Consider the following 12757-nt stretch of genomic DNA (forward strand, 5'->3'; position numbering starts at 1 on the left):
TGAGACTTTAAACTTGTAGCATGTCACTGACGGAGTTGCGAGAGGCTAACGGTGGTAGACCAATGCAATAAGGAAATAAGGCGCCCAATAGCATAGCGTTACCGCCAAGCACACGGCTGTAACCACGCCACAACACCTAGGCACGTCAGTCCACAACAGCTCCCGAGCCGGCACAGTGCGACAGCATACTTGGTAGCTATGGGACGGCCATCGACTTGTGTCAACAACTTCAATGTAAGACGAGGACCCACAGTCCAATATACTTTTAATTCTGTTTTACTCTATGGACTTCCCAACTATTTGTGATGGTATTTTGTCTTTTTAGTCCGTTTAATTTCATGACATAGACTTTACAACGTGATGATGAGAGCATTGTCTCTTGTAACGCGTTGTTAAAATATATGTAAGAGAATCGCGGTTGAATGCTAACAGTGATAACCACTTTGATGTTTGTTTCAAGCTTGAATCCAACTAACAGGCCTGAATATTCCAGCTTTGATTAGCTTATATACTTGAACTTTACATCTGGAAACAAGTTTGAAACCGGCTTACTGTGCTATCTGTTTCCTGCATTACAATGGTCATAATGTTTTGGCTCATCAGCGTGCACCGCATGCAAAAGGTCCACTTCTCCCACTCCTCTACTGCTCAGCATCAATGCAAAAGTGAAATGGGAGGGAAACTGGAGCACTGTACCTGCGGCAGGGCCCGGGGTTCCTCGACGTGGAGGCCGCCCACCTGCACGAGAGCCGGCACCGCTGGCAGCGGCTGGTCCCAGCTCCAGTGGCTGTTGACCAGCACCAGGCTGGTGTTGCGCAGCACATCCCGCAATTGGGGTGTGTCTCCGCCCAATACTGCACGCACCTTCTCCTCGAGGAAGGCTTCAGTTATCCACCAGTCAGCGGCGCGTATCAAGAGGTGCACCAGGGTGCTCTGCACTCTGCCCCAGAAGCTGAAGGGCGCCTTCAGATGCAGGTCGTACTGCTCCATGTATGCAGGGTTATACGGATTTCCAATCTGGAAAACACAGCAGAAGGATTTGCAACCGCGAGATTTAGCACTCGTATGGAATGTGGATTAAGATGGTATGGGCATGTTAAGAGGATGCATGGGCAGAGACTTCCCAAAATTGTGGAAGAACTAAAGATGGATGGGAAAAGACCTAGAGGGCGCCCAAGAACACAGTGGAAAATGGGAGTGAGAATATCTGTAGAAAGGAGAGGTGTGACCAGGCAGCAAGTGGAGAAAGAAAAATGGTGAGAGGACCGAGCCAAATGGAGAAGATTCGTCAGCACCCAGACCCGGCAGTAGCTGGAGCGGGATTCGGGTATAGATAGATAGATGGAGTGTGGAACTGCTGGCCATCGCACAGATCAACTGAAACTCAATTATATCGCTGAATGCTGAGCTACATCACTAGCAGTACCATGCGTTAGTCACAATAATAGTTTTAGTTGTTACAAACAACTTTCTCAGGAGGGCGACCACAGCTCAGACACATTACAAATAAGAATAACAACACTCAATACTCAATAACCCTTCAAATTACCATAAAAGTTACAAAAATTAAAAAGTCAAGAATGATGAGGCGTTTCCAAAAGGCGCATAGCTGTATGAACGTGCTTTATTTGCAGCTGCCGGCTTCACGTCAGTATAGACGCATCATCAGATTTATCTGTCAAAAATATGAATTATTGAAATTTTTGAAATGACTTGTAGAAGGCTTTTGACAGTGTTGACTGGAACACTCTCTTTCAAATTCTGAGGATGGCAGGGATAAAATACAGGGAGCGAAAGGCTATTTACAATTTGTACAGAAACCAGATGGCAGTTATAAACAGTCGAGGGGCATGAAAGGGAATCTCTGGTTGGGAAGGGAGTGAGACAGGATTGTAGCCTATCTCCGATGTTATTCAATCTGTATATTGAGCAAGGAGTAAAGGAAACAAAAGAAAAATTCGGAGTAGGAATTAAAATCCATGGAGAAGAAATAAAAACTTTGAGGTTCGACGATGACATTGTAATTCTGTCAGAGACAGCAAAGGACCTGGAAGAGCAGCTGAACGGAATGGACAGACTCTTGAAAGGAGGATGTGAGATGAACATCAACAAAAGCAGAACTAGGATAATGGAATGTAGTCGAATTAAATCTGGTGATGCTGATGAAATTAGATTAGGAAAGGAGACGCTTAGAGTAGTAAATGAGTTTTGCTATTTGGGGAGCAAAATAACTGATGATGGTCGAAGTAGAGAGGATATAAAATGTAGACTGTCAATGGCAAGGAAAGCGTTTCTGAAGAAGAGAAATTTGTTCACATCGAGTATAGATTTAAGTGTCAGAAAGTCGTTTCTGAAAGTATTTGTATGGAAGTGAAACGTGGACAATAAATAGTTTAGACAATAAGAAAATAGAAGCTTTCGAAATGTGGTGCTACAGAAGAATGCTGAAGATTAGATGAATAGATCACATAACTAATGAGGAGGTATTGAATAGAATTGGGGAGAAGAGAAATTTGTGGCACAACTTCACGAGAAGAAGAGATGGTTTGTAGGGCATATTCTGAGGCATCAAGGGATCACCAATTTAGTATTGGAGGGCAAAAATCGTAGAGGGAGACTAAGAGATGAATACACTAAACAGATTCAGAAGAATGCAGGCTGCAGTAGGCACTGGGAGATGAAGAAGCTTGCACAGGATAGACTAGCATGGAGAGCTGCATCAGTCTCTGGACTGAAGACCACAGCAACAACAACAATACCAATACAGAACATAATGTTGACATTATTCAAGAAACAATATTTCCATAATTTATATGGACAACTACGGAGTCCCAGCTTTCGGAAAGTTACCCAGACCACAATGCTTGCTCGTCATTGCTTCTTGTTGAATGTCAACACTATTGTTCCGTATTTCTGCAGTTTTAAAAATTCCAAACAGTGATTTGTATTTCTGACAGATAAACCTGAAGATGCGTCTATACTGGGGTGAAACCGGTAGTTCCGAATAAACACGTTCATACAGCTATTCTAGATTTCCAGAAGGCTTTTGACACTGTACCACACAAGCGACTTGAAGTGAAATTGCGCTCTTATGGAATATCGTCTCAATCATGTGACTGGAATCGTGATTTCCTGACAGAGAGGTCGCAATTCGTAATAGTTGACGGAACGTCATCGAGTAAAACAGAAGTGATTTCTGGGATTCCCCAAGGCAGTGTTGTAGACCCTCTGCTGTTCCTTATCTATATAAACGATTTATGAGACAATCTGAGCAGTCGTCTTAGGTTGTTTGCAGATGATGCTGTCGTTTATCGTCTAGTAAAGTCATCAGAACATCAAAACTCATTGCAAAACAATTTAGAAAAGGCTCTGTATGGTGTGAATATCTGCAACTGACCCTAAGTAATGAAAAGTGTGATTTCATCCACATGAGCGCTAAAAGGAATCCGTTAAACCTCGGTTACACGATAACTAAGTCAAATCTAAAGGCTGTAAATTCAGCTAAATACCTAGGAATTATACTTGCGAACAACTTAAACTGGAAAGATCACACAGATAGTGTCACAGATGTACTAAAGAGACTGCCTACACTACGCTTGTCCGTCCTCTTTTGGAGTACTGCTGCGTAGTCTGGCATCCTTACCAGATAGGATTAACGGGGTACATAGAGAAAGTTCAAAGAGGAGCAGCACGTTTCGTAATATTGCGAAATAGGGGAGAGAGTACCACTTACAGGATACAGGATTTGGGTTGGACATCATTAAAAGAAAGACGGTTTTCGCTGCGGCGTAATCTCCTAACGTAATTCCAGTCACCAACTTTCTCCTCCGAATGCTACAATAATTTGTTGACGCCGACCTCCATAGGGAGAAATGATCATCATAATAAAATGAGGGAAAGCAGAGCTCGCACGGAAAGCTATAGGTGTTCGTTTCTTCCGCGCGCTGTTCGAGAGTGGAATAATAGCGGATTGTTGTGAAGGTGGTTCGATGAACCCCCTGCCAGGCACTGAAGTGTAATATGCAGAGTATCCAAATAGCTGTAGACGTAGATGAGTCGTGGCAGTAGCAAATTTTCCGACGATGAGGATGTTCACAGAATGGTTCTCAAATAATTCTGTGACCAAGGAGCGACTTTTATCGTCGATGAACTGCGCACGATTGGTAGAACGTACCAACCGTTGTTTACAAAGACTTCGTCACAATGTTGAAAAACAGTGCCATGTATCTGTGTCACTTTGATGTGAAGTGCAGCATTCAACAGAAGTAACTTTGCCTGCCACAAGAATCCCCCGTATAGCATATTTTGTAAATACATTAAAAAGTAGTTTCCAGTAACGAGGTGCGTATTTGAGGTTACCCATGTTTTCGAGCATCCGTGCACTCTTTGGTCTGCATTAGGACAGATAATCAGGGTTCTGCTGTATGTTATACCTGCCTCCAACTACACACATCAACCTAGTATGTGGTGCAAGTGTGATGCATTGTGTCTGTTCATGTACCGAAACGTTGACCACAGATGTTGTATGTACACGTACACACAGTTACAATGAGCGCTACCTAAGGGTACAACGCCGCACTCGAATGGCTTGCAGCATTTTACTTGAAAGCAAAGCACCAGTAAGGATGCATTAGAAACGTCTGTAAACTGTAGAGTCAGCATCCATCACGCTACGAACAACAATCACGAGCAACGATCGGATCTACACCATCATATTACGTGCATCGTAGTTAAAGTGATGTGATGCTGACATGGAATCGATTCCAATTGACAGGTAGTGTTTAGGACTTACACCGCACAAGCCGTGCACGCTAGACAGGTGCACAGGATGATCCATACCTACGACATTCGAGTCAAAGGAAATGTGTGCTTAGTGATCCCGAAATGAATTCGGCATCCAAAGAAACTTACAGGACCTCACGTATCGAATAAAACTGTTAGGTGGCGATTGCATGATGTGAATCTCCATTGCCGACGGTTTTGGCAAGCACCACGCCGTACACCACAACACAACTGACTCCGTTACAAACGGGCAAGAAAATGGACGCGCAGGATTGGCATCTAATGTCGTTTACGGACGAAATTCGGATGTGAAACTTCCTGGCAGATTAGAACTGTGTGCCGGACCGAGACTCGAACTCGGGACCTTTGCCTTTCGCGGGCAAGTGCTCTACCAACTGAGATACCCAAGCACGACTCACGCCCCGTCCTCGCAGCTTTAATTCCGCCAGTACCTCGTCTCCTACCTTCCAAACTTTACAGGACAGCTTCGCAGGAGAGCTTCTGTAAAGTTTGGAAGATAGGAGACGAGGTACTGGTGGAATTAAAGCTGCGGGGACGGGGCCTGAGTCGTGCTTGGGTATCTCAGTTGGTAGAGCACTTGCCCGCGAAAGGCAAAGGTCCCGAGTTCGAGTCTCGGTCTGGCACACAGTTTTAATCCGCCAGGATGTTTCATATTAGCGCACACTCCGCTGCAGAGTGAAAATCTCATTCTGGAAACTCGGATGTGTTTGTACGCTGACAGCCGCAGACGACGTGATTGGAGAAAACCTGGGAATATTGAACCTCTCCAACACTGTCTCACATATACAAATGTGTGGTGGTGGAGTGATGTTCTGGGCCAGCATTACAAGGAGCCACCATATATCTCTCGTAACTGTTGAGGGTAATCTCATTGCTCTATGGTGTGTGGACGAGATGCTGCTACCATTAGCGGAACGGTATCGACAACAATTTGGTGACACTTTCATCTTGATGCTCATGTAGGAGCTTTCTCATTGTGCTATTCTCATGAACAAGTTCTTTCAGCAGGCTAGGATCTCCAGAACGGTGTGGCCTGCTATCTCCCGCGAAATGAGCCCAATGGAACATGTGTGGGAGAGATTGAAACAAGCTGTGTTTAGACGACGAAGACAACGCCCACATACTCTGCTCGACTTGCCGGGTTCAAACAGGCGACAAAAGTATCGCCACTGCTAATGGCGAACTGCAGTTGCTTTGTAGTTGCATGTGTGAACTCCTAGTTTTCGGTGGCGCCATTTAAGAAGCGCGACTTTTGCCACGCCACAAAAAGTTGAACTTGCTTCTACTTTGTTGCGCCATTTTGCCTTCTCCACAATCGAATAACGTTATTCAGTTGCTACCTCGCGGCTGGATTCAAACCTTTCTAGTGCGTATTCGTTCGCAGATGGTGTTTTTGTTTGTGCGTTTGCTATTAATACGTCGAAAAAGTGGTTAACAGCGACAATTATGAGATTCTTGGAGGTGTATCAAGAACGAGAATGCCTTTGGAACCACAAAAGCGAATCATACAAAGACAGAAATTTGAGAGATGCTGCATTAATTGAAATAGTAAACAGTATGCGTGAATATGTACCTGGAATTGATGTAGCTAGAACAAAATTAAAAATTCGAAGCATTCGAAATGCTTACATGAATGAACATAAAAAAGTACTGAAATCACTTAAGAGTGGTGCGTCTACAGACGGTATTTATAAACCCAGCCTTGCTTGGTTTGAAGCTGCAGACCGGTTCTTAAAACATGTAGTCGAGACAAGAGAGACGAGAAACACTTTGGTAAGTAATATTTTACATTTATTATGTTTCCAAAACATCTTATTTAGTAATATGTACAGCCGTTTAATCAGCTGAGACAGGTGACGCCATTTTGCAAACTGCGCAATTACAAAGAATTTGTGGCGTCCTGTGTGAACTGTAGCTCACAGCGCCACTCCAGAATGACTTGACTTGTGGCGATACTTTCGTTGCGTGTGTGAACCCGGCTTTACGCAGAATCGCGATAGAAGAGTGGGGCAGTTTAGACAACGGCTTGCTTGCTGATCTCATCGATGGTATTCATCGACGACAGCAACGACAGATTCAAGCATGCATCCGAGCAAGATAGTTCCACTACATTATGGCATTGTTGAGGAGTGCAGTGTAAAGAAGGAGAACATGGGAAACAGACAATTTTGCCGTTACACAAATTTTTATTTTATACGGTGATCTGGATATGCTGCTAATGAATTTAATCGCATGCCTCAGAAGCAACTTTTGTTCTCTGTGTCATGAATTTCAGAACAAAGGGGTTATGCACTACTTATGTTAAGTACATGAGTGAGATAGGATTGACGATATCTTAAAAATATCGGAAGTAATATCGGAAGTCCGATATATCTATATCTAAAATTCTACTACTGCCGCCAGTCAACATACCGAGAAATAGTATCGATATATCGATATACGGTATATCGACGTACAGGCCACAAAAAATTCGGTTGCGCATTGTAAATATACTGCCTGTTTTAGAACTGTGTATTTAAATACTGATTTATTATTAGATATCCCCCTCCCAGTGCAATAGGACTTCTTTTTTGTACCGTCTGTACTTGCTTCACACAGACAAAGAGAAAGAGTGGACGTGATGAAAGCTCAAAAAGTATTAAGACTCTTTCACACAGTGAAAGTAAAATTACGTTCTACTACAATTTCAAAAGAACAATTTCAAACATTTAGCGAAAATTGCGAAAGAAGTGTAATATAAAATAAAAATATCGGCATTCGATATTGCTGTTTCGTTATCCATATGTGGGTGAAATAAATACAGCATATGAATAGCGATATCTTTTGAGAAATATATTGATACACCCTTATGTCGATATTTTAACAACAGCCCTAGCGTGAGGCAGCGGCTGTTTCAGGCTATTCTGCTCACATTTTATCCTATTAACATACTGAATTTGCATACGAGACTCTCTTGCTTCATTTACTTTCCGATTCAGTTTTTGCTTTTCAACTTTTCACCGGTATCCCGCGCTGATTACATGAGTGGTTAGGAGTAGCTTGTAGCAACGTGGGGTAGCCACCTCTCTGTACCTAAACTAACATTTCATTCTCAAAACAGTTTTTCCCATTAAATGAATCTGGTGTTGACCACAGGAACTCCTTTTCACTCGGGTGAAAAGAGGAGGAAATTTCATACTCTCTGGAAGAACTGTCAGCCACTCAAGAAGGCAGCTCCGACACGAGCAGACTGCACAGATAGACAATCGAGCCTTTCGGGGATTATCCTCCTGGTTGAGCCTGAGGAGACAATGAGCAGCAGAATGGGAAACTGGTGTCGTCTATAGTAGAACAGGAAGCCATTGGAAGAACGGGGTGACAGGATGCTTACATAGGTGTAACCTTTTGGTGAAGTCCTCAACTGTATTTATCCAGAATGGATAAATACAGGTCCTTTATTAAGACACGAAGGAATTACAGACATTGGTCGGAGTGGACACTGATATAAATCAGTGGGGTAAGTTGAGAATTTGTGCCAGGTCAGGACTCAAAACCGAGTCTCCTGCTTGCTACGGAGATGTATTGACCACTGCACCATCCCGACACGGTGGTCATCGCAACTGCAACTGCACAGACGCCTCCTGTCATACCCAAATTCGCAACTTATCCACAGACTACTAACGTACTACCCATTGCCCATTATTCTCATTACTCACAGAATTCCGCCAGTTCCTGCAAGAGTTCAAGTGTGGTGTCCATCTGCACTGAAGTAATCATTGGCCAGCCTCGCTTTAATTGTACATTGTAGAGCCAAAGAAACTGGTACACCTGACCAATATCGTGTAAGGCCCCCGTGAGCACACAGAAGTGCCGCAGTACGACATGGCATGCAGTTAACTAATGCAGTGCTAGAGGGAGTTGACACCATGAATCCTGCAGGGCAGTCCATAGATACGTAAGAGTACGACGAGGTGGAGATCTTCTTTTCTGGACAGCACGTTGCAAGGAGCACCAGACATGCTCAATAATGTTCATGACTGGGAAGCTTGGTGGCCTGTGGAAGTGTATAAAAACAAAAGAGTGTTCCTGGATCCACTCTGTAGCAATTCTGGATGTGTGGAGTGTTACATTGTCCTGCTGGAATTGCCCAAGTCCGTCGGAATGCACAATGGACTTCAATGGCTGCAGATGATCATACAGGATGCTTACATAGGTGTAACCTTTTGGTGAAGTCCTCAACTGTCCACTTGCTGTTATCCCACTGTGTATGGTCTCCCACCATCGTGCGTTTGAAAATTTCCAAATTTTGCTCTTCCCATGGGAATGCTGTGTGAAGCCCAACGTTTCCACAATTTCCGACAAAAAAGTCTGTATGTGGGAATGGAGCGACACGTGTTTTCCATATACAGGGCTATTACAAATGATTGAAGCGATTTCATAAATTCACTGTAGCTCCATTCATTAACATATGGTCACGACACACTACAGATACGTAGAAAAACTCATAAAGTTTTGTTCGGCTGAAGCCGCACTTCAGGTTTCTGCCGCCAGAGCGCTCGAGAGCGCAGTGAGACAAAATGGCGACAGGAGCCGAGAAAGCGTATGTCATGCTTGAAATGCACTCACATCAGTCAGTCATAGCAGTGCAACGACACTTCAGGACGAAGTTCAACAAAGATCCACCAACTGCTAACTCCATTCGGCGATGGTATGCGCAGTTTAAAGCTTCTGGATGCCTCTGTAAGGGGAAATCAACGGGTCGGCCTGCAGTGAGCGAAGAAACGGTTGAACGCGTGCCGGCAAGTTTCACGCGTAGCCCGCGGAAGTCGACGAATAAAGCAAGCAGGGAGCTAAACGTACCACAGCCGACGGTTTGGAAAATCTTACAGAAAAGGCTAAAGCAGAAGCCTTAACGTTTACAATTGCTACAAGCCCTGAACCCGATGACAAAGTCAAACGCATTGAATTTTCGGCGCGGTTGCAACAGCTCGTGGAAGAGGATGCGTTCAGTGCGAAACTTGTTTTCAGTGATGAAGCAACATTTTTTCTTAATGGTGAAGTGAACAGACACAATGTGTGAATCTGGGCGGTAGAGAATCCTTACGCATTCGTGCAGCAAATTCACAATTCACCAAAAGTTAACGTGTTTTGTGCAATCTCACGGTTTAAAGTTTACGGCCCCTTTTTCTTCTGCGTAAAAAACGCTACAGGACACGTGTATCTGGACATGCTGGAAAATTGGCTCATGCCACAACTGGAGACCGACAGCGCCGACTTCATCTTTCAACAGGATGGTGCTCCACCGCACTTCCATCATGATGTTTGGCATTTCTTAAACAGGAGATTGGAAAACCGATGGATCGGTCGTGTTGGAGATCATGATCAGCAATTTATGTCATGGCCTCCACGCTCTCCCGACTTAACCCCATGTGATTTCTTTCTGTGGGGTTATGTGAAAGATTCAGTGTTTAAACCTCCTCTACCAAGAAACGTGCCAGAACTGCGAGCTCGCATCAACGATGCTTTCGAACTCATTGATGGGGACATGCTGCGCCGAGTGTGGGAGGAACTTGATTATCGGCTTGATGTCTGCCAAATCACTAAAGGGGCACATATCGAACATTTGTGAATGCCTAAAAAAACTTTTTGAGTTTTTGTATGTGTGTGCAAAGCATTGTGAAAATATCTCAAATAATAAAGTTATTGTAGAGCTGTGAAATCGCTTCAGTCATTTGTAATAACCCTGTATTTTTACCAGATCAAACTGTATCATTCAGCAACCATTAAAGTAAAATATTCAATTGAAGTGCCCACGTCCACCAATCATTAGCAATAGGCGCGGCCGCTGCCGAGTTCAGGAACTTACCAAATATTTTCCGACGTGTGGGTGGCAGTTGATTTTTTCAGGTAGCCTATTAGCTGTATGGTGGGTAATCTACATTGATGTTCAGAAACAAGACAGAGCACCTTGAACGACTAGAGACAGGACATTAATATTCACAGGAAACGTACATTAGTATGTTCTGCTGTCTGCAGAAATGATAAGCATTTCAGTCACCTGTGTTCAGCATGTGTTATGTTCCCTAGTAAGCACAGGGTCCGCCAACGACGCTGACAAATTGTTCCATGCGTGATGGCATCGACGCGTATAATGCACGAATGGTGTCCTCTGGTGTAGCCATCCACGCTGCATTCAGGTAGTTCCAAAGTCCATCTGTGGTGGCTGGCATTGGGTCACAGCGCTGCACCTGTAGTTTCACCATATACGACACATTTTCGAGTGGCAACAAGTCTGTTGATTTGGCGGGCCAGGGCAGAAGGTTGACATCCTGTGACACCAAGAACGCACGTGTTCGTGCAGCAGCACGTGGTCGTGCATTGTCTTGTTGGAAAATGGTGTCTGGGGTGTTGTGCAGAAAGGGTAAGCCTACAGGTCGAAGGGTGTCATTCACGTAGGTCACACTGGCCACAGTGCCCTGGACACGCACCAGCTGTGGTTTGTGGTTGTACTCAACAGCACCACACACCGTAAGGCCTTGAGTCGGCGCTGTATGCCTTGTGTATTTGCGGTCACTGTGATGCCGCTCCCCCTGTCTGCTGCGAATCAATGTGCAGACATCGTTTTCAAACAAAGAGGACCCGGATTCGCCCGAAAACACTATCTGACCCCATGACTGCCCCAAGTGACGTCGTTCCATACACCATTGCCTCTTGCATGTTTCTGCACATTCGTCAAAGGTACGCGGAGAAGTGGACGATGCGCACGTAACCTATAACAAACGGCGATGCACTGTCACCACTGATAGTGTACGATGGGTTGCACTGTTCCACTGTTGCGTCAGAGTCGAGGAGGACGCAGTTCTGTCCTGCAATTCCACTCGGATGAGATGCCGATCTTCTCGGCGGGTGGTCTGGGTTGTGCGACCCGGCCGATCTCACCGTGTTCTACGGCCTTCAGTGAACCATTCTGCACACACCCGTTGCACTGGAGAAACACTTCGTCCCGCGCGAGCAGCAGTTTCCCAGATTCATGCGTCACATCCCAACATGCCAATAATGTGCCCTCTTTAAAATTCACTGATTGGATAGTAGAGTCGTCGCGCCATATACCGACCCTGCCTTGGAGGCGGTTAAGTGAGAGATGTGTCGGCGCTGGATAGTGACAGATTGTGACGCGAGACTGGACGCGCACGTAGTTTATGAATCAGCCGATAGATGACAGTAATGGATAGGGGACTGATTTAGTTGCGATTGTGCCCACTAGAGTGCACTAAAGTAATAGGATGTTTTTCATAAACCGTTACAGTATTTTCATAAAGTGTTATTATGTCTTTTTGTGTAGGTAAAATGTTATAAATGTGTTTTAGCAGTATGAATGATGCGTGAGTGTGGTTTAAGGTTAATATAAAGATAATTGTTTAACGAGTTATGTAGTGGGATTTAGTGTGAGAACACTTCGAAGAAGTATGGATGTGGACAAAGGGGATTTTCGTAGAATAGATTTGTAAAGTAAGTTTATGGTAAAGGGAAAGTTAATTCAGGTATAAATAACAATAGTAAATAACTGTATGCATAAACAAAACTTCAGCATATTAGATAATTACGTCGGTCAAAAGTGCAGTCGTTAGGTTTACTATTTTGCGATTGGTTATTGATGAAAAGCGCGGACTGACGCGGGAGAATGTTGTTTTGCTATTGGCTGTTAAGTAAACTGACAAACGGTAAAGCAATATTCTTCGCGCGCCATTCTCTGCTGCTAAAGAAGACTTCGAGTATTCTAGAGAAGAGTCGGAGCCTAGCCATGAAACAGTTCTGACGTGTGTAGTAGTAGTTCCGATGGAAATGATAAGTTGCCGGATCTAGCAGTGTTTCATACATCATAAGTGTGGTAAAGTGACGGCATAATTAATCCGATGAGTGTGTAGAAATTTCGGAATTTTTAAGTGAATTTTGTGACGAGAAAAGACGTATGTTG

General features: G+C 44.2%; 1 protein-coding gene across 1 annotated transcript in view; it reads right to left on the reverse strand.

The window, feature by feature from the left end:
- LOC124615348 (UDP-glycosyltransferase UGT5-like) overlaps positions 1-12757 on the reverse strand; it is a 74983-nt gene that overhangs the window by 18519 nt on the left and 43707 nt on the right. The window contains exon 4 of the mRNA XM_047143157.1: positions 697-1017. Coding sequence (XP_046999113.1) covers positions 697-1017 — 321 coding nt within the window. The remainder of the gene's footprint in view (positions 1-696; positions 1018-12757) is intronic.

This window comes from Schistocerca americana, chromosome 5, assembly GCF_021461395.2.
Source record: "Schistocerca americana isolate TAMUIC-IGC-003095 chromosome 5, iqSchAmer2.1, whole genome shotgun sequence".
Taxonomy (NCBI): Eukaryota; Metazoa; Arthropoda; class Insecta; order Orthoptera; family Acrididae; genus Schistocerca; species Schistocerca americana.